Source organism: Acomys minous (assembly GCF_964271855.1).
Source record: "Acomys minous genome assembly, chromosome: 10".
NCBI classification, from domain to species: Eukaryota; Metazoa; Chordata; class Mammalia; order Rodentia; family Muridae; genus Acomys; species Acomys minous.
The window spans coordinates 109,350,753-109,374,252 of NC_140491.1; the positions used below are offsets into that span (position 1 = coordinate 109,350,753).

A 23,500-nucleotide genomic window follows, 5' to 3' on the forward strand; every position below is an offset into this window, starting at 1 on the left:
ATGAAAACAAACAATTTCAATCAGAGTTAGGTATTTCTCTCTACACATTGAGAGCCAAAAACTACTATGTTCTTTCAAGGAATACCAGAAGCTCATCTGAGCTATCAATAGAGAAATTCTCAACCTAAACTACTTGGGCCTTCTGAGAGCTCTCCCTGGAATTATAAAACTGCCTATGTATGAAGACATTTCTCTAAAGAAACCCTTGCTTTTTGTCAATTTCTAAAGAGTCTACAAGCCCTCCAAGGCATTAAGAACAATATTATAGATTTTTCTATATTTAATTTATTAATTTTATTTTATTTGTATCTATATGTATTCTCCATGTGTGTGTATGTGCATATGTGTGGGAATGTCCAGAGAGGCCAGAAGGTGCACAATCGCCTGTAGGTGACGCTCAGATGTAAACCTACTAACACAGAAGCCGGGAACTGAATTCACTTTCTCTGCGAGAACAGCACAAGCACCTAACCACTGAGCCATCTCTCCACCCTCAAGAATACTTTCTGGTAAGTATCAGTTTCAAAAACTTTTCCTATCTATTTCCTTGTGTTAACAGACAAACACATTTAACATTGGAGGGATCTTCTTTACTCAATGGCATAAGCTATCTGGAGAAAGAAATTAGGAAGGGAAAAAAAAACCTTACTTTGAAATAAATATTTGATAATAAAATTTAGCTAAATAACTCCTTTTAAGATTTTATCATAATTACTCTTTAGGCTTTGCACTACTAATATACCTAATAATATTAAAAGAACTAAGTGATACTCAAAAATAATCCTATCACAAGCTTGTCAAGGTCATCTCTTCAATTCAGTATCAGTATAAAAACAAGGCCAGCCAGATGACTGTGGGTTAAAGTGCTGTGAAAACCTTACAACTCAAGATCAATCCCAGAACCCACATAACCAATCCCACAATATTGTTCTCTGTCTTCCATAAGTATGTCATGGCATGCCTGCAACCCTACACACACACACACACACACACACACACAAAGATTAAAAATTAAATAATTCACAATAAGCAATGTTATTGAATAAAAAACAGACCCACATGGATTTACTACTAAATCCAACTTTATTTTTAAATAAGTAATACCAGTGCTTCTTAAACTACTCCATAAAATAGAAAGGGAAATAACACTACCAAACTTTTTATGAAGCCACTATTATCTTAATAACAAAGCAGAAAGCAACTATAGGCAATCTCCCAAATGAACACAGAAATAGAAAAATTCTCAGCAAAATATTTACAATTCAAGAAAGCACCAAAAAGAGCATCTGCCATGTCAAGCTGGTTTTGTGGCAGAAATGTAGAGATGGTGCAATATACACAATCAATAAATATAGGCATCACATTAATGGACTCCAAGACAGAAATCATATGGTCATCTCAATAAATGCAAGAAAAATTTTAACAAAGTCTAATATTCCTTCATGTAAAGAAAAAAGCTGTGAGGAAAGTAGTAATAGAAAAAACAATAAAGCTATATAAAATAGACCTATATCCAACACTGTACTAAATGGGAAAAGCTCAAATCATTACCTAAAATCAAGAGCAAGAAAGGGTATCTACCATCTCTATTCTGATATAATAGAGTGCAGTTTAGTCAGCTAAGGCACCAAAACAAGAAAATAAAAGTGTATAAATAGGAAAAGAAAAGCCAAAGTATCCTTATTGGCAGGTGACAGAACTCTACACATAAGAGAGCCTAAAAAAACAAACAAACAAACAAACAAATAACCAAAAAAACCTCCCCCCAAAAAACTGGTAAACCCTCATAAAAAGAGGCAGGATACAAGATTAACATTGCAAAATTAGTAGTAGCCTTTCTAGGTACAAATAAGAACCAAGCTGACAAAGAAATTGAAAAAACAATTCCATTTATAATTGTTTCATAAACAAAAACTAACTACTTGGGAATAAACATAGCCATTGAAGTGCAAGATCTCTACAATGAAAACTTTGTAATACTGAAGAAATTTAAGAAGACACTAACAGATGAAGAGACCCCCAGATTCATACTCATGGACTAGAAGAACTAAAATTGTGAAAATGACTACACAACTAAAAGCAATCTACAGACTCATTCGATGCAATCCCCATCAAAATTCCAACATCATTCCACACAAAAGTGTGTGTGTGTGTGTGTGTGTGTGTGTGTGTGTGTGTGTGTACTCGCATGCATATCATTCCAAGTTATACTACAAGCTATAGTAACAAAAATACCATAGGACAGGCACGCACACAGACACACAAAAAAACCTACATAAATAAATCAGATAGAGAACCCAGATATAAACCCGCACAGTAACAGCCACCTAACTTTTGACAAAGATGCCAAAACTATATATTGGAAAAAAGACAGTCTTTTCAGCAAATGACACTGGAAAAACTGGACATCCTCAAGTACAATGGAAACTAGATCATTATTTGTCACACTGTTTTTTAAAAAAAATGAAATCAACACCATGAGCTAAAAAGGAGGCTCAGCAGCTAACAGCGCTGGCTAGACCATCAGGACAGCAGTTCTGATCACAGCACCATGTCAGGCAGTTCACAAACACCTGTTACTTAAGTCCCAGGAATCCAAAATCTGTCCAGAACTATGGTATGTGCACACTCACATGTGTACACACACACACACAAATAAGTGATTTTTAAAAATGACTTCCAAGTGGTTCAAAGACCTTTACAAGACCTAAAACTGTGAAACTATTAAGACAAGAAAGAAGGGAAAACATTTCAACATATAAACATAGGCAAAGACTTTCTGAATTGGAATCCAGTATCACAAGAAATAATACTAACACTTGACTAATTGGATCTCAGGAAACTAAAGTTTCTATACAGCAAAGAAAAACAATTAAGTGAAAAAACAAGCTACCAAATGGGAGGAAAATTTTTGCTGGCTATACATCCGACAGGTTACCATCCAGAATATACAGAGAATTCAAAATCAAAACAGTAACAAATCAAACTGCCAAGTCAATAAATGGGCTAGAATGAAATGAATAGATAATTCTCAAAAGATGAAGTATAAAATAGTCAATAAACATATGAAAAATGTTCAACCTCACTAGCTATCAGAAAAATGAAAATTAAAACTACATTGAGATTCCATTTCTCATCCCAGCCAGACTGGCAGGCATTGAGAAAACAACAGCAAATGCTCCGAAAAGCAGATAAAAGGAAATCCTTATATACACTGCTGATTGGAATGTGAACTAATCCAAGCATGTAAATCAGCATGCCTGAAAAAGTAAAAATAGATCTACCCTAAGACCCAGGTCTATCAACCCAAGGTACTTACTAGAAGGTCTCCAGAGAAACACATCACAGAGACACTTGAGTATCAGTGTTTACTGTAATACTAGTCACAATAAGTTGTAGACTCAATAATACCTAAGTATCCATCATCAGAGAAATTAATAAAGTGTGGTATACATACACAATGGAAGTTTTTCAGTTAGAAAGAACATATGTACCTTTCAAGAAAATGAATGCAGCTAGAGATAATTTATTAAGCAAATTAAGTCTGTCTCAAAAAGACACTATTTCATTTTTTTATAGACATACAGAAAATACCAGCACCCTATACAACAAATATATTATGAAAATTAAAACACAAAAAATATCTAGATATAAATTTAGAATATAAGAAAGAAACTTAGAGCCAGGTATGGTGGCACATGCCTGTAATCCCAACACTGGGGGTGGCAGAGGCAGGTAGATTTCTGTGAATTTGAGGCCAGCCTGGTCTACAAAACAAGTACAAAACAGTCAAGGCTACATAGAGAAACCCTGTCTCGAAGAAGAAAAAAAGAAGGAAGAGGAGGAGGAGGAGGAGGAAGAGGAAGAAGAAGAAGAAGAAGAAGAAGAAGAAGAAGAAGAAGAAGAAGAAGAAGAAGAAGAAGAAGAAGAAGAAAAGGAACAAAAAAGGAATAAGAGGAGGAAGAAAGGAAGAGAAGAAAAAAGGAAGAAGAAGGAAGAAGGAAGAAAGAGACGAGGAAGAAGAAAAAGGAAAAGAGGAGGAGGGGGAAGAAGAGGAAAGAAAGAAAGGATTAGGAGAAGAAAGAAAAGAAGTGAAGAAAGGGAGGGAGGGAAGCAAGTAGGTAGGAAAGAAAAGAGTCAAAGAAATAAATAATATGTCTGTAAGATTGCTTATAAAGGATACACAGGCTGGATGCATAAGTGGAAGAGCGTGTCTAGCATGCATGGACACTGGGTTTAATCACCACATACACACACACACACACACACACAAACAAACACTTAAATGTGACATTCTCCACAGTTGTGTGGAGAGCGGGGGCTGACTCTGACATGAACTCTGGTGCCCCATATTTGACCACTTCCCCATGGTGGGGAGGTCTGGTGGCACTCAGAGAAAGAATAGGCAGGCTACCATGATGAGACTTGATAGATTGTGACCGTATGGTAGGGGAGGAGGTCCCCTTCTGTCACAGACCTAGGGGAGGGGAATAGAGTGAAAGAAAGAGGGAGGGAGGAATGGGAGGAGACAAGGGGATAACAATTGAGAGGTAATCTGAATAAATTAACTAAAAAACAACAAAAACACTTAAATGCTTCCTGTGCAGGCAACATGACTCAATGGACAAAGGTATTGCAGAAGACCATGCTAGCAGGAATTAAATCTCCAGGACCCATATAGTAGACCTACCACCCATCAGTAGTCATTTGGCCTAAACATGCATGTGCACGTGAACACACACACACACACACACACACACACACATACACACAAACAAAAATAAATAAATAAATGTTACTGTTCTAGTTTTCTTTCTATGGCTGATAAAATGCTTTAAACAAAAGCAAGTGAAGACAGGAACTAGTTTTTTTGGCTTATACTTAACGTGTCACAATCCATCATTGAAGGAAGTCAGGGTAGGAACTCAAAACAAGGTACAAACAATAGAGGAACACTGTTTACTCATTTGCTCCCAGGTCACTTTAGCAACCTTCTTATACAGCCCAGAACCGCCTCCCTAAAGATGACACCCCACAGTGGGCTGGTCTGGTCTAATCAATTAGCAATCAAGCTAATCCCCCACAGACATGGGCACAAGGCCAATCTAATCTAGACAATGACTCAAGTGAGATGCCCTTCTCCAGTGCCATGACTCTCCCCTAAGTCAAATTGACACAGGTACATTGCAGACCCAGCAGAGCAATTTTTGGCAGCAATTGGTAGTAACAGAGTTCTCTATCGGGCATCTATAAATTACCTTTTGTAATCAGAAAATGAACTGCTACATAGAACTGAATGTTAAGTAAGAGTATTTTCCTAGTTTTATTAAATATTAATACTAAACATTTAAATCAACTAAGTATATCTTTCTTTTAATCTTAATTTTCTCCCTGCTTTTTATTTTAAAAAATAGAAAGGAAACAATGTAAAAAGAGCTCTTATAAAATCATCTACTTTGGAATTTTTGAAAACTCCAAAAGATTTCTAAAAAGAAGGGAAATAAAGAAGCTAAGAGTAAGGCTGGCAGCACAGCTCAGAGGCAGAGCTCTCGTGTAGCAAATGAGGAGGCCAGCAACCAGAAAACTAACTGCAATGTTGCACATTAGCTCAATTTCAGTTCTCACATATGTACATACAAATAAATGTGTTCACTCTGCACGTACAAAGTTGATTGTTTTATGAGTTTGTGAGTTCAAATTTAGAAATGTGTTCTACACTAAAGACTAAACCGAAACTTTAAATATCACACTTTTTCCCCCGGTTTTGGTTTTTCGAGATTTTCGAGACAGGGTTTCTTTGTGTAGCCCTGGCCATCCTGGAACTCGCTCTATAGACCAGGCTGGCCTAAAACCCACAGATCCGCCTGCCTCTGCCTCCTGAGTGCTGGGAGTAAAGGTGTGCCCATCACACCCAGTTAGTGCCCATCACACCCAGTTAGGGTCACTTTTGATGTTTTCTTTTTCTATATCCCACTTCTTCCTATTATATTCGATAACTTTTAATTTCCAAAACATTTCTAAGTTACCTATTAACTTCTGGTGTCACTTGGCAGTCCAATCCATCTTTATCTTTAGATTAAATTTATTAAGCCACACATGGTGGGTACAAGCCTTTAATCCCAGCACTAGGGAGGCAGAAACAAGCAGATCTCTATTTGAGGACAGCCTAGTGTACACAGCAAGTTCCAGAACAGCCACTGCCACACAGTGAGACTAAGTCTCAAAAATAGAACAAAAGAACTTATATTGCAGCTCCCTAGGCACTTTACTTTTGTCTTCTCCTTACCCAATCTCCATAAAACAGCAAATATTAGACTCCCTTAATGTAATTTCTATTTTGCTATTCTTCCACTATAGAAGCTTCTGATTTCACCTATTAAATTCCTACTCCCAGCTTTGATCTTCCATGATCTGGACCTTGCCTGATTCTTCAAGCTCACTTCACAGCATTTTTTCTCTCCATCACACATTCCAAATATGCCTGTAATCTTTGCCCCTCACATAAGCTATATACTCAAGTTCATAGTCTGCACATCTTCTGTTTTCTAGTTTTAGAAACATCATCCCTCAACTCCTAGACTTTGTTTTTTACAATGTAAAGTATATGCTGGTGTAAAAAAATCAAACACTACCAGAAACCATATAGAATAAAAGAACTACTTAAAATTCTACCATTAAAGCCAGGTGTGGTGGTGCACATCTGTAATCCCAGCATTCCAGAGGCAAAGGCAGGTGGATCATTGTGAGTTTGAGGCCAGCCTGGTCTACAAAACAAGTCCAGGACAGCCAAGGCTAAACAGAGAAACCCTGTCTCAAAAAACAAAACAAATTCTACCATTAGAAAAGATTACCACAGCCAGGCGTGGTGGCACACGCCTTTAATCCCAGCACTCAGGAGGCAGAGGCAGGTGGATCACTGTGAGTTCGAGGTCAGCCTGGTCTACAAAGGGAGTCCAGGACAGCCAGGGCTACACAGAGAAACCCTGTCTTGGAAAAACAAACAAACAAACAAACAGAAAGGATTACCACTTATATCTTGGGAAGAATCCTTTACTCATAACTTTATAAGTGTATGCCATTATATGCTGTACATAGTCTTCATAAATTTCCACCTTTTTCGTACTTGTTCTTCATGCTTTATGCTCAATTCAAATGCCACTTCCTTAAAAGAGTCTTCCTAGGACCTTTGCAAAGGAATCTGTTTTTGGCTGGCTATGACGCACACCTTTAATCCCAGCACTCAGGAGGCAGAGGCAGGGCGATCTCTCTGAGTTCAAGGCCAGCCTGGTCTATAAAGAGAGCCCAGGACAACCAAGGCTACACAGAGAAACCCTGTCTCAAAAAAAAAAAGAAAGAAAGAAAGAAAGAACAAAATCTACTTTTAATCACATCACTTGACTTCCTTCATTGCACATATTTCTCTCCAAATTAACTATGTCTTTTTAAACTATTTTTTATCTTCTCAATCACTGAGGAATTCAAATTACATGAAAGCAGAATCTCACCACTACTTTTCCCATCACTACGTTATTAACTACTACCTAACACATTGCAGATGCCTAATACTTAATAAAGAGATGATGATTTTGGCAGATGTGTGTGTGTGGTACTAGTAATGGAACCCAGAGCCTCACATATGCTAGCAAATGTTCTACCAATAAGCCATAGCCTCAACACCTTTTACATTTTCTCTTTTTGAGACAGGGTCTCAGTAGGTTGCTCAGCCTGAGTCAACTCCCGCCACAGTCCAGGCAGGCCGTGCCCTTGTGATCCTCCTGCCTCTCTTTCCCAAGTAGCTGGGACTATACAGGCCTGACTTCAATTAACATCCATAAGCTACAGAATCCTAAATTTTTATCTTCTATTGAATTTTCTCTAAACTTCACACTCACACCTAATCATCCGTTTGACAGCCCCAATTGGAGAATACAGTGGGGTTCACCAAACCTGCTCCTACTCATGTTGTTCCCCATTTTGACGAATGATAATGCCCAAATATCCCAAACTATAAGCTTGAATTTACCCTTGAAGTGATTCTTCCTTTTCAACCCATATTTAACCAATCACCAAAAGCCTCACAATTCTACTTCCTAAGTCTCCAATCCATCACCTTCCTTCACTCCATCCGTTCTTCCCCCACCGTCAAACACCAATCATTCGTCATCTCTCTATTTCAACTATCGTGTCCTTCTCGCTTCCTACTCCAGACCCACTCTTACCTCCTTCTCATCTATTAGAAGCGACACTCTCAGTGGCTATCATGATGCGACGTCAGTGCGGCTAGAGTTAGAATCACTTAGGAGACAGACATCTGGACATGTCTGAGAGGCTTAACTCAAGTGGACAAACCCACACTGAACGTCCACAGACCCTGCTCTGGGCTGGATCCAGACTTAATAAGAAGGTAAACACGAGTGTAGCGATAATATTCGCCTTCCTCTGATTCCCAACTGCAAACAGCACGTGCCCATGCTCCCGCAGCCACAGCGCTTGCGGCACGTCACCCCACTTTACACACAACCCACTCTGCAAGCCTCAAATTCAGACACCAATTCTTCAGAAGGCTACAGCAAACAATTACATAGCTAGCCTTCCCCCCAAAGCATCCTTTGGCTAAATAATCAATCACACAGTAATCTAAACAACTGGTGTGAAGAGACTGCGCAGATTTCATCAAAAGCTTTTGATTTTAAGGTAGGATATTATCATGGGTTCCCCAAGTAAATCAGAGATTAGAAAGTTGACCAACATCCTAAGTCTGTAGTTTCTCCCACCAGACACTCTAAATAGACTGCTGTCTGACCCCTGGAGACTGAGGCCTATGAGATTCTAAGCAAAGACCCACTTAATCTGCCTACGTTTCTCAATTTCAGAGCTCTGGCATAATGAATGAGTATTGTTTTATTCTGGTATAACGAATGAGCGTTGTTTTAAGCTGCTTGATTTGAGAACAATGGAAAGCATAATCAAGACTCTAGACCACTGTCCCCACACTGAGCTTGGCTTAGGGCCCCCGTTCCCACAGCATTTTGTATCTCTCTGTCACTACATTAATCATATTCATTACTTTATATAGCCTAAGATCTATAGCCAATGATTTTTCAATTTTGTTCACCATACACCATTATAACCAACTATCTATACAACTGTTATCTATAAATGTTTGCTAATTAAATGGAAAAAAGTTATTTCCCAAAATTCTCAGTTGAGATCTACCTCCTATAGAGTGCCAGATTATGAAATGCTTAAGGAAGAAATTATTGACTTACAGCAATAATTGAAAAGAAAGGAGTGAGTTAGGGTGAAAGATACATACTTAGGATCATTTGAATACAAATTATTTCAGTTTTACAAAACCTCTCCACTCATCCTCTCTCATCCACGCCCAATGGCTACAAGAATCATGGCCATCCATCAGAAAACTATACAGCATTACTAACAACAGTGGTGATATCTCTCAGGTATACCTTTTGATTATAATGTAGAAATTGTCCTACAATTCTAAAACATAGTTATCAAAGTACAAAAATAATCTAAATTTATTCAATTTGAGACAATATTTTATAATAAAATGAATGACTACATTAAAATTATCTAGTCAGAAAAGGAAAAGATCAGCAAAAAGAATACTTACATAAAAGGAAAAGCAAAAAATGGGAGTGTCATGACAAGTCTTGCTGTAAATTCATCAGGAAGATACCACAAGTACACAATTAAGCATGTAAACAGATAAAGAACTGAAGAATAGATAATTAATCTTCCAACCCATAATTTTTGCAATCTCTGATTTTTTTCTCTAAATTCTTCCAATGCTTGAATTTCCTGTTAGGAGAAAAGTATTCTATATAATTAAATCTGATAAACCATTTAAAAATTAAAATCAAAAGAACATGACAAAGATTATATAACATTCCTAAAATGCAATGAAATATAACACACTAATATTTTAAAGTAAACATGAAAAAATATGATTCCTAAAACTCAATGAAATACAATGCTCTAGTATTTTAAAGCAAACTGGAAAACTAAATCTGAAGTTAAGTAATCTAAATAAGCCTTCCCCAATAATCAGAATTTTTAATCCATCAAATTAGCAAAGACTGAAAAAATGAAATTAGCATCAACAAATACTGAGTCAAGAAAATAAAAATTCTCCATAAATGGCCTTTAAAATTTGGCAAGAAAAAAAATTGTACACCTTTAACCCTGGCACACAGGAGGCAGATGCAGGCAGATTTCTTCAAGTTGAGGCCAGCCTTGTCTAAATAGACAGTTCTAGGCCAGACAGACAGAATAATATAGTAAGAATGTCTCGAAAAAAGAAAAAATCAAAACAGTGACTGAAACTACATCATCTCAGTCTATTTGCTACCTCCAATGTTCCTAGGAAAAAACCAATTAGTATATAAGAGAAAAACTTCAAAGCTACAGAATTGGTGCAAACCGACAAAAGTTGCACAGTAGCCTGCAATCTGCATTATGCTATCACACTGACTTACACCATGCTAGCTCTAATTGCAGTTTACTTAATACAGCTTACGTCACTGAGAGAGCATGGGTCAGGTTTGGGGTTTGGGGTTTGGGGTTTGGGTTTGGGGTTTGGGTTTGGGTTTGGGTTTGGGGTTGGGTTTGGGGTTGGGTTTGGGGTTGGGTTTGGGGTTGGTTTGGTTTGGTTTGGTTTGGTTTGGTTTCGTTTGGTTTGGTTTTGAGATCATGCAACACTAAAGCTCTCAGGAGGTCTCTACATCAGTGGTTCTCAACCTGTGGGTCACAACCCCTTTGGGAGGGGTCACATATTATATATGTGTATTACAATTCATAACAGTAGCAAAATTACAGTTATGAAGTAGCAATGAAAATAATTTTAGTGCCAGAGAGATGGCTCAGAGGTTAAGAGCACCGGCTGCTCTTCCAGAGGTCCTGAGTTCAGTTCCCAGCACCCACATGGTGGCTCACAATCAACAATAATGAGATCTGGTGCCCTCTGCTGGCGGACAGGCAGAACACTGTATACATCAATATATCTTTTTTTAAAAAAAGAAAAGAATTTTATGGTTGGGGGTCACCACAGCATGAGGAACTGTACCAAAGGGATGCAGTTAGGAAGGTTGAGAAGCACTAACTTCCCATAGCTCTCCTCCAATATACAATTACTAAAATAATATTTAATTAATATCTAAAACACATGAACATGCTCTAGAGACAAGGAACATACCTTATCTATATTTTCTAGAACTTCTACTGTTGAAGGTTTTGCCTGTTTTAGACACAGAAATAAGACATGGCATTAAAGCCTATTGCTGCAAACTTAACACTTGGATTTTAAAAGTCACTAAAGAACATTTTAATTCACAACTAGGTTTTTCAATGTTATCAAGCTGCATGTCTACTGCTTATAACTATAATTGGAAAATTATAACTACCAAGCTATGTAAGATTCTCATAACAACACTTCTTTCTAAAACTTTCAACTGTGATAGCTCTACTTTTACCATTCTAACCTCAACAGAACAGACTTTTATAAAGAGAAACATATCTTCATCCAAAGGAATTCATACACCAGAATATTCACAGAGTAAAGATGGTCTAAGTTCAGGAATGCTCCGGCTCTGTGTAAGCTTCGCACTAACTGATCTCAGCACTGACGGTCCCACAGGGCTCTGGAGGCCAAACTAGGCTATATTCACTGTGGTTCCGAAAGCACACAGTCTTGGAAAAGGTCTTTTGTTTGCTTGTTTTAAATATGTATAGGTATGTGCCTGCATTTATGTCTGTATACCATGTGTATCCTTGGTGCCACAGAGGCCAGAAGAGGACAATGGATCTCTTGGAATTGGAGTTATAAAAGTTGTAAGGCACTAAGGAGGCAGAGGGTCCTCTGAGCCAGGGTCCTCTGAAAGAGCAACTGTTAACCTCTGAGCCATTTCTCCAACCCCAAGTACACAGCTTTTGAAAGATGAGATTTTCAGTCAGGCATGGTGATACACGCCTTTAATCCCAGTACTGGGGAGGCAGAGGCAGGCAGATCTCTATGAGTTCAAGGCCAGCCTAGTCTACAAAGCAAATGCAGGACAGCCAAGTCTACATAGAGAAACCCTGTCTTGGGGAAAAAAAAAAAAAAGGAAAGAAAAAGAAAGATGCTAACCGAAAAAATGCTGTTTTCTCACGACGAAAAGTATACTTATGTGAGTTAATGCATATATTAATTAGCTAGATCTAAACAACATAATGAGCACACTTTGAAATGCTGCATACAATAAATATATGCTATTTTTCCTATGGATTTTTTAAAAAGAAAAAGGAAGTCAATATAACACAAATCTAAATCATGGAATTATTCTAATAAATCAAAAGAAATTATTCTCAAATATTACTAGACTCTATTATTATGATAAGGAATAAGGAAATCGGCTTGGCCTAGACTACATTATCTCTTCTTAGAGTATTTATCAATATAATTTATGTTTTATATCTCTAAATTTAAGATACTTTCTCTAAAGACTTATCTAATAAAAGTGGCATTTTTAATTTTGTTCAACTATAGCTCTTTAAAGGATATTTAGTAAGACATAAGTAAATTTATGTGACATTCTTAAAAAAAAAAAAAAAAAAGACAATTCCTTTATCCCAGCACTATGGAAGCAGAGGCAGAATAGATTTCTGTGAGTTCAAGGCTGCACAGTGAAACTGTTGCTAAAATAAATAGAGAAATAGGTACAAAAGTATGGCATAAAAGTTAATTTCAACTACTTTTAGAATAAACTTGGAACTTGGACAATATGAAAACTACTTGTACATAATACATAAATAAAAATGAATTACCAAATATGTTAGATAGCCATAAAATAAATAAAACTACCAAAATAATATCCAAAAAGGTAATTCTAAATGGAGTTAAATGAAAGTAAATATATAATATCAAACTCACTGAAAAGTGTATATCCCAAAGGAAACCGTCACAAAAGTCTTATGTAACAATTTTGTTAGTTTTTTTTAAAACTAGCAATATAGAAAATATTTTCTTACCCTCCATCGAGAAAGTAATCCACCCATCTTTTATTTGTAGAATGTTGGCACAATAATAAATAGCATGAGTTGTCCAAAATGAGTCACAGCTAAAAACAGAGCAAATATTTTAAAATTTTAAATTAAATACCCAACAATTCTCTCTAAAAATATTATATTATAATACTACATTAAAATACATGACTTATTTGCTGGCCTCCATGTACACACAACTTGAACCCAGACAGCCGCTAGTACATGGAAAGTGAGGACATATGTAAAGGTAAAAATAGAGTTGAAATTTTTAATGACAAATCACTTTGTCATTAAAAGTATACATGTACCTACAAATGGATTTCCTATTTTTTAAAGTAGTTTCCCTATGTTGTTCTTGTTGTAAAAGAATAAATTCTTCAATAATTTGAGCCTTAATTCCTTTGCAAATAAAAGTGAATATTGTTAATAGTCTGTGACAGGGCAGCTTTTAGTATAAACACCTTGGAGATAAGGAAATTAAATTACTAAGTTAGTGATTTGCCCCATAGCAAATAAGAAGCATGGCCTAAATTCTGACTTCTGGCTCCTATTTCTAAGCACTGCTGGTCAATATCCAATTAAGCATGTATTACTAAAAGTCTAAGGCCCTCACTTCAGCTAGCTATGTATTCCATTTGTTTACCTATGGTTTTCAAATGTTTTATAAAGACTGAGAAATGGTAGTATCATAAATCAATCTAACAGGTAAAATAATGATTAAGTTAAAATGGCAAAATTATACACTCAAATTTACATGTTTTTATCATATTACAAGAATATGCTTGTCGGTATGTAAAACTACTTCATTTACACACACATGCACACACACTATTTTCACAGCTACTTCTCCCATATCTTAACCATAAATATAATCACAAAATAATTATCAGCACCCTGAAAGAACTAAATACTATTTATATAACAGAATTATCTCAAGGCATGTCTATTTTAAGAGTTTCTATTTTTAGAAGAGTAATGAATGCCTAATTATAAGTAGTTTCATTTACAAAGTGATTCTTATGGACAAAAATATTATCTGTTCTCAAATACTCTGAAGCAGACAAATGTACTTTTATAGCCTACAATTAAGTTGTAAACTAAATATTAATCCTGCAATATTAGCTCAGCATTCAAAATTCTAAAATGTAATTATGAGGTATTCTAGAACTCTAATGAACAAAAGTACAAATTTCAGAGTCAAGATTAAACAAATCTTAAAACATTCTTAAGATTCTAAAAATAATCACAAAGAAAAGTAGAATAAAAAGATTCATATGACCACTTAATTTTGTATTTCTCTGTCATCATTCCACTATTTTGAAACTAGCTTGTGATACCTGGCAGTGTTTCATGCACAACTGGACTACATTTGGAAAGGGGGGGTTGTTGGTTTGGTTTGGTTTCTTGAGACAGGGTTTCTCTGTGTAATAGCCCTGGCTGTCTTGGATCTCAGCCTGTCCTTGAACTCACAGAGACCTACTTGCTTCTGCCTCCCAAGTGCTGGGATAAAGTTGTTCACCATAGCCCTGTATATTTCCATTTATAAAAGAACTCTATCCTTCTAAGGCAAATTTGTAGCCATCACACCTTAAGAGCAAATGAGACAGGGTCTCCATACATAGTCTAGCTTACTCTCCACATCCACCGATCTGCCTCAGCCTCCTGAATACTGACTGGCATTACAAACGTGCATCATCATACCCTGACTGGCTTAGAATGACTTTTTACTGTTTGAAATTAATATCAGTTACACACTTAGCACTAGATCTCTAAGGAGCCCTAAAACAAATGATTTGCAGCCAGGTGGGGGTGGCGCACACCTTTAATCCCAGCACTCAGAAGGCAGAGGCAGGCAGATTTCTGAGTTAGAGGCCACTCTGGTCTAAAGGCTACATAGATAAACCTGGTCTCAAATTTAAAAAAAAAAACGTTTATTTTTATGTGTATGAGTGTTTTGCTTGCGTGAATATGTGCAGCATGTGTGAGCCTTGAACCCCAGGAAGTCAGAAGTGGATCTTAGACACCCTAGAAGTAGAGTTGCAAATTGTTGTGGGGCCATGTGCGTCCTATGAGGGCACCCGACCCCTGGCCGGCTCTCCAGGCCCTAAGTGTGCTTACAGTGACCAATAATGCTTATCATGCTGTATAATGTTTTCTATTGTTAGTCACAGTCAGGTTTAAGTGGCAAAACTAAAATCGTAAATGTTTTTCTTAAGTTCTCAACATATTTCAAATCACATTAAAACAATGGGATAAGTACTAAAATATGGCTCACCCATATACTAGCTATATGAACTCGGGTAAATTACTTACGCTCTAAATGTTCGTTTATAAAGTGGTAAAAATGCTTACATTCCATGGAATTGTATAAATTTTGAAATTATTTATCACTTGGCACAATGTTCAGCACAGTGTTTAGTTAGTTGTAGCCATTACTACTGCTATTACCAAAAAAGCACATGTATTAGTTAAATGAAGCACATGCCTAACTTTTTAGAAAAATGAGCACTTATTTCATAATTTAAATTGTTTAAAAATAAAACAAGTTTGTATTTTTAGTGAAAAACTTTTTCTCATTTACCCTAGCATGGGAAATAGAGAAGAATATCCTTCAGGCACTTCTCATTATAATACAGTTGTAGGCCTTCACAGAAAACAGCAAAGGAAATTGAGTTTTGTGTTTAAATTCCAAGCTTAAATATAAATTAGTCATCTTCAACAGCGCGTTTATGATTAAATTTAGGATTAAATGTGATTTATTCAAAATAGCTTTCAAATATCCAAGCAAGCAACTCTGAAATACATTACACCAGCTTTATTGCCCAACAATAAGTGAAAATAAATAGTACACCTCAACCGGGCGGTGGTGGCACAGGCCTTTAATCCCAGCACTCAGGAGGCAGAAGCAGGTGGATCCCTGTGAGTTCAAGGCCAGCCTGGTCTACAATACGAGTCCAGGACAGCTAAGGCTACACAGAGAAACCCTGTCTCGAAGAAAACAAACAAAAAGCAAAATACAACAAGTACACCTCTAAAAGCACTTTTAATGATATGACTGCCACAAAAAAAAAAGACAGAAGATTTCTACATGAAATCATACTTTTGTGACAGTCACATGTCCTTGCATTCTTTCAACATATAAACACTACCTACAGCACTACTGTGCTGACCCCAATAGGTGTCAAGAAACTTTTAAAAACTCTACACTTAAATGGGTCACCCTTGTGTGGGAAGGATTGTAAACCTTGTCCCAGGTGAAAGCAGCCTTGGTGGGCTTGGAAACACCACTGATAGACTGAATGGAGCCACCCTGGGCCTGAAATTCAAGAAGTGACTGGGGGACTCCAGCCGGGCTATTGTGTTTCTAATCAAACAGCAGTGGGGACAGAGATCCTGACCCAGCCCGCCATTGCACACCTGAGAGAGACGCAGGCGGAGGAGAGAGGAGAAGTCTGCATCTTTTGGAGCAGGATCGCACATGGATTTGGGGAGAGACGAGCTTACAGGCCAGACCAGCGTGCAGGCCAGAGACACCTGGGGATCCATCCAGTGGAACAGATACCGGAAGGCTTGCTCTTGTTTCCCTTTAACCCTTTTTCCTTCTTGTACAGGATTGCTGGATTGTATAATAATTGTTAAGAAACAGAGCTAACACCCTTGTTTAAGAAAATGTAATTCAACTCTGTTCCCCCTAAGAAGGCAGGCACGATGGAGACCTTTTGGGACTAGGTATTAGCCCTGGCCACTAGATTGAACATACGCCTGAAAGTAAATTTACTAACGTCCGTCACACCTCTGAACAATTTTGTCAAAGCTGAGACCGAAGGCCACAGAGACAGAAAACAACAGACTTTAGGCACTACAGACCAGAAGCCAAAAAAAGGGGGGGGGGGGGTGCAAACCACGAAAAATAACTCAGTGAGTCACAGGTGTTGCTTACAACTGCACGCAAGAACAAATTCACCAATCCGAACCCCCCGTCCATAAACACATCATCAAAGAACTAAACCTCCTGACGGGCCTCTGGAGTTGCCCTTCCCGGGTGGCTCCGGACACCCAGCATCCTCGTCCTTCCCGTCCACCCCTCGTGCCGGCCCGCTGTCCCTCCAATACTTAAGAGCAATGGTGATGGAGCGGCCCCTCCAAGTCCCTTACAATCCACGCCCACACGCGGACTCAGCATGACACTGACAGTTTTCGGAGCTTCCCGTCTCGCCAGCTCAGATGAACACGGAGGTGATCAGAGTACCCCCGCCCCGGGTGGATAGCTCAGCTAGGGGTGTGCTTTCTGGGACCCTCGGGCACCTCTCGACACAGGTCAACCATTTCGCGGAACCCCTGAGAACACAGGCGGGGAGAGCATCGGCCTTGGGGGAGGCAGAGCCGGGTCTCGTGCGCTCTGGAGCCGCCCGGGCCGCCGCGCTGGGCGATCCACGAGAGAAGGCAGCAACTGTATTACCGGGGTGGAGGGGGTGGGGGAGAGCGTCGCAGCCCCGCGCGGTGTCCCCGGCCGCCGCCAAGCTCTAGGCCACTTGTCACGGGGCGGAGGAGGCAGCCGGGGCCGGCGCGCGGAGGAACCGAGGGATTGGTTCCCGCAGCCCGGAGAGCCTCCTTCTACGCGGGCCCTCCTCCCCTTCTCCGTCCTACCTGAGGGAAGCAGGCGCCAACCCGGCCCCGGCGTCCACTCCCGCAATCCTCGGTCGCCACCGCGTAGCCCGCCTCGGGAACAGGCAGCAGCAGCAGCTACTGACAAGGGAGCTGGGCCCAGCCAATGCCTTCCCATCAAACCCCGCGCTCCCGCCGCCAGCCAATGGGCGCCGCGGCCGGCACGCGCCGCGCCCCGCCCCCTCGTCACGTGATCCGGCCGGGTCAGCCGTTGGTTCCTTGAAGCCGCGCCTTTGACGTGGAGGGATGATTCTAGGCTGTGTGTCTTGCGCGGCCGGTGTAGGGGCTGTCGGGACCTCAGCACAGCAGGGTACGGACGTCTGACTCTAAGTAGTTGATTCTTATTCGTCCTCTACCTCCATTCGTCTTAAACAACTCCGGCCGGCCCCCGCCCCACTCTCGCCGGGGAAAGAAACGGATCCTGATTGTCCTAGCTAGACCTTCTAAGTGAGAGACCAGTGGGGAGGACAAAGGCGGTGCGCGGTGAGGGTCGAGACAGTTATGTCTGGAGTACCTGAGATCCCAGATCAGCTGTCATCCAGCAGGCAGCAGCAAAGGTATATACTGCATAGCTCAGCCAAACCAGAGGAGACACACACACATATATATAGCCTGGCCAGACGCGGTGAGGACTTGAGGCTTCTGTTGCTCTGGACGTCAAAAAGGGTCCTTTGATGACTGGGCGCTTACCTCACCATCCTGAGATGAACTTCAAATGCAAAGGATGGCCTTTTCAAACTATGGGTAGCACCAAAGGCTGAGCTCTCCATCCTGGCACTCTTTTAACCTCAAGAACACCTCCCCCCCCCCCACCCTCAAAGCTCTAAGTTATCTGGGCCTGCATCAAACCGTCCTGCTTTGGAACCGGCCTAAAGAATTGTTTCCTAGTCAACTGCAAGTATCAACAAATGACGCTTGAAACAGGAAGGGAGACTTCAACAAAAGCTTTTATGTTCTATCCTGTGTGCAATCATTTTGACGGGGTTTTCTACCTTAGTTACTAAAGAAACTATTTCTGATTTTCAGAGCTCAGTAGGTATAATATCCTAAGTTTACACTGACAACACGAGAAGACAGAGGAAGAGAAGAGGGCATAGACTTAGTATCTAGTCTGTAAAAAGATTCTCTAAATGCTAAAATCTTCAATTACATCTTTGTGAACTTAAAAGACCGGGAGGAGAGAGCTAAACTTTAGTGTGCAGTGTAAGTCACCTCACCAATGTGGAAAAAAATGAACAGACATTTCAGCAAGTATTTTCTTCTTCTTCTTCTTCTTCTTCTTCTTCTTCTTCTTCTTTTCCTTCCTTTTTTTCTTTCAGTTGTTTTTGTTTTTTGAGACAGGGTTTCTCTGTGTAGCCTTAGCTGTCCTGGAATTGCTTTGTAGACCAGCCTGGCCTCGAACTCACGGTGATCTGCCAGCCTCTAACTCCTGAGTGCTGGGATTACAGGTGTGTGCCACCACAACTGCCTATTGCCCCAGTTTTGATCTGAAAAAGTAACCATTTTATTTCCCAGCCTTTGCAGCTCCTAAGATTTTTAATCTTATGCTGCTGTACAACTACATCTTGTCTCAGATCTTTCCTAAAAAGAACATTTTTGATTCTTGCTAATATTTTGTCCTTTGATTTTTCATTGATCTATTATAAAAAGAAATTTAAAAATCAGGATGTGGGTGGAGAGACAGCTTAGTGGTTAAGAGTACTCAGTGGTTAAGAGGACCGGGGTTCATTTCCAGCACCCACATGGCAGCTCACAACTGTCTTACAAGTTCTGACACCCTCACCCATACATACATAAAGGCAAAATGCCAGTACACATAGAAATAAATTTTAAAAAATTAAAGTAAATATTTTTAAAAAAAGAAATAAAACAGGACAGCAGGTCAGAGAGGATCTAGCTGAATGCAAGAGATTCTAAAAATCTATCCTGATTGATTTCCTAGGGGAATTAAATTAGAAAAAGATTTAATCTAGGCAGGTTTGAAAAGGAAACAAAGTGAGTCCAAGATAGCCAAGGCTACACAGAGAAACACTGCCTCCATGGAAAAAAGGTAGGGGGGACATAAACTCTAAATATCCCCCTAATCTTTCAAGGTATTTTTTAAATAAGGAACCTTAAAGTAGAAAGATACACACGTTGTTAAAGATAGCACTACACCATTTTGTCTTATGGGGAGGTAAGATCTGCACTGATCTAGTGTGTCCAAGGCCCTGGGTTCGGTCCTGGGTACCATAAAAGAAATGAAGATGCGAGTGAAAAGGAAGAGTTTGTCAAGGGACAATGTAAGAAAGGCAACAGAGAACTAAACATGGGACATATTGCTAAACTACAGACTACAGGATGGCGTTGAGCATGTGGGGCCTTTGTCAGGTACTAAGGAAGCATACAATAGCTATAATAAAGCATCCAACAGGAGTGAGAGAACAACTGCAAGTTAAGTAAGTGTTCTATAAACCTATGTTCAAGGTGTTGAAGAACATCACAGCGGCCAAGGATGATGCAGGAAAGCCAATGAAGTGCCTGCTTTAGAAAGGCGAGATCTCAAGAACAGCTCCTTACTAAGCCGAAACTGTAACCAGATTACAGCCAAAGTGAAATCCAGAGAATACTTTTAAGAGAGGAGGCCAGTTGCGGTGGCACACACCTTTAATGGGGAAAATTCAATTTTCTTAGGTGTTATGAAACTTACAGGAGGAGAAATCATCAATCTAGTCAGAGGCATTAGAGAAAGCTTTGTTAAGGAAGTCACATTCAGATCCAAAAGATAAGAAACATAACCCTGGAAAAACACAAGTAATGTCCTATGTAAGGGCCTTTTGTTAGAAGCAGGCTTTGCAAGTCTAAGAGACTAAAAGGGGGCCATTGTGACTGGGTCATAGACTACAAGGAGACACTGATACAGTGTGAAACTGGGCACCACACTAAAAGATCTTTTTTGGCCTTGTTTAAAAAAACAAAAAAACAAAAAAAAAAACTTAATCCTTTTGAGAAAACAGTTTGATAGGATCAGAGCAAAATCATTCCAGCTACAGTGTGGGAGTACAAGCATGGCCAACATTGGAACAATTAGGATGTACAAGTGATGGGTGAAGTTGGACATAGTTCAAGTGAAATGAGATAAAAGCAAGAAAATAGAAATAAGTAGAGCAAATGGAACAAAGTAGGAAGTTAAATGAGAGGTCTTGGTGATAAATTCAGATCAAGATTTAAGGAAAAAGAAATTAGAAATAACTAGAGGTGTCCAGTGGGCCCAGTAGATCACTACTAATGCCATCATTGAGATACAGGGAACACTGGGAAAGAGCCAGGGCCAGAGGGAAATGCTCATTTTTGACTTGAACAAAGAGTTTAGGATGTTTTTATGACTTCAAAAGGAAGTATAAACAGTTGGATTTATGGGTCTGAAGCACCAAAAAGCCTGTGCTAGACAAAAATGTCTTGCTTTATAATCTGCCCTTTTCTGCAGTTATTCTAAGTTAGATATTTTGTCTTTAGATTTAGAATAGAAAATAAAAAGTGAAGTTCACCTTAGCAGTGTCCAAGTGTCCCTGAAAAATCACCAGAGGCCCTTGTTTAAAAAAAATCTCTCAGGCATTCCTAAGAGATGCTTGTCTGATGTGGGGCCTGAAATTTGGATTTTCGATAAGCACCACTATTGATTCTTTTTATTGTTAAGTTCGTTCAAGCCATGATACTCTGGTTCCAAAAACTAACTGCATGAGACCCACTAAGGTACTTACTGAAATACAGACTCTTCTCACTGTGGAACACACTACTCTGAAGGGCGGCTGCGTGCCCAGCAGCAGATGCCAACAGAAGAGGAGCTCCAGGGCATCTTGCAAGGTTCTTTGTCTCATAATGTCCTGTCAGGGCTTACTCACTTTTTTTTTCCATCTGTATTTTTCCCTCTTTTTTTTTTTTACCAGACAGGTTCATTGTGTATCTATTATGGCTTCCATGTCTGTGTTTTTATGGGATTCTGAGTGTGCAAACTAGTGAGCTTCTGTGTCTACACTTGTTTCTTGTGCCTTTTCTTGGGCTCCTTTCCTGCTTTTTTTTTTTTTTTTTTTTTTTGTCCTACTCCAATGGGAGTGTTTTGTTATTTTATTACCCCTTGGATGCCTGTTTGTCTTTTTTGAGATTGTTTTTAATGATTCATTTTTATTTGATGTACATTAGTGTTTTGCCTGCATGTATGTCTGTGTGAGGGTGTCAGATCTCTTAGAACTGGAGTTATAAGCCACAATGTGGATGCTGGGAACTGAACCTGAATCCCCTTGGAAGAGCAACCAGGACTCTTAACCACTGAGCCATCTCTCCAGCCCCCACCTGTTTGCTTTGTAATGAGAGACAAGAAAGGGGTGGATCTAGATGCAACGAAAAGTAGTGAGATGCTGGGAGGAGTGGAGGGAGGGGAAGCCATAATCAAAATATATTGTATGGAAAATCTACTTTTCAATAAAAGAAAAAGGTCATTTAGATACTGGGAATGTAGCTCATTGTTCAGTCACTTACCTAGCAGGTACTAGAACCTAGGTCCCATTCATTCATTGTATATTAAAACAAGTGAATAGTAGTCATGGTGGGCCACACCTGTAATCCCAAAACTCAGGGAGGCAGAGGCAGGTGGATCTCTGTGAGTTCAAGGACAGCCTAGTTAGTCTACAGATAGAGTCCAGAGCAGCCAAGGCTACATAGAAAATCCCTATCCCAAAAATAAAAATTAAATAAGTAAATAGACAATATAATTAAGTTGTATCTCTATCTCTATCTCTATCTCTATCTCTCCATTCTTTTGCTTTTGTGTGTTTCTTGATTTATTTTGTATTGTTGACGATCCTGGGCCTCAAACATGATGGCATGCAATCTGTCTCTGAGTTATATGACCAGTTCCTATACATTTCACCATAAAGTTGAAGAAACTGTTTTTGTTGCAAATGGCTAGTCTGTTTTGTCAATATTTTCCTATGTGTATTTACCTGGTTACATGATTTTCTTCATTACTGTTAATGTTTACTTAGTTGTTTTTGGTTTGGTTTTGGTTTGGTTTAGTTTGGTTTGGTTGTTTTGAGACAGGGTTTCTCCGTGTAGCCTTGGCTGTCCTGGACTCCCTTTGTAGACCAGGCTGGCCTTCAATTCACAAAGATTCACCTGCCTCTGCCTCCCTGGGTGCTGGGATTACAGGCGTGTGCCACCATGCCTGGCTTTATTTAATTGGTTTTTTTGAGGAATGAAACAGACTTGCACAGTGAGAGGTACTCTCACTGGCTTAGCTATGCACTTTTTTGTACATAGTTGATTTGATTTGGTAATAATTTGTTCAGAATTTGCAAATTTAAATTCATAAAGGATGTTGATTTTTATCCTTTTCTTTGTAATAATGCCTTCCTCTGGCCTGAGCACTAGACTGTTAAATATTCTTGGCCTCGTAGAAATACTAAACATTGGCTCTGCTTTTGTACTTTGTAGCATACCATAAACAACTGGCATGTTTGCCTCTTGGGTAGTGTTTGTGCCGTGAAAGCTCTACTCTTCAGAATAAATTAAACTTTAAAAGAACATACAGATTGTTAACCTGGGCGCGGTGGCGCACGCCTTTAATCCCAGCCCTGGGGAGGCAGAGGCAGGTGGATCTCTGTGAGTTCAAGGCCAGTCTGGTCTTCAAAGCAAGTCCAGGACAGCCAAGGCTACGCAGAGAAACCCTGTCTCAAAAAGCAAAAACAAAAGCAAACAAAATACAGAGTCTTACACTCTACAGACTAGAACCACTAGGAATTAGAAGAGCAAGAGAAAA

At 39.3% G+C, this 23,500-nt stretch overlaps 1 protein-coding gene across 6 annotated transcripts in view; it reads right to left on the reverse strand.

Annotated features, from left to right (window-relative positions):
- The window catches only part of LNPK (lunapark, ER junction formation factor), a 57,458-nt gene extending 35,914 nt beyond the window's left edge, over positions 1-21,544 (reverse strand). For 2 of the 6 annotated variants that reach the window (XM_084797987.1, XM_084797991.1), the window contains exons 1-4: positions 17,689-17,840; positions 13,027-13,115; positions 11,216-11,257; positions 9,635-9,822 (exon numbers count right to left, since the gene is read on the reverse strand). In XM_084797987.1, coding sequence (XP_084654113.1) covers positions 9,635-9,822; positions 11,216-11,257; positions 13,027-13,053 — 257 coding nt within the window. In that variant the 5' untranslated portion in view covers positions 13,054-13,115; positions 17,689-17,840. The other 4 variants (XM_084797992.1, XM_084797990.1, XM_084797988.1 and 1 more) reach the window with 4 other exon arrangements.
- Positions 21,545-23,500: the final 1,956 nt, after the last annotated feature.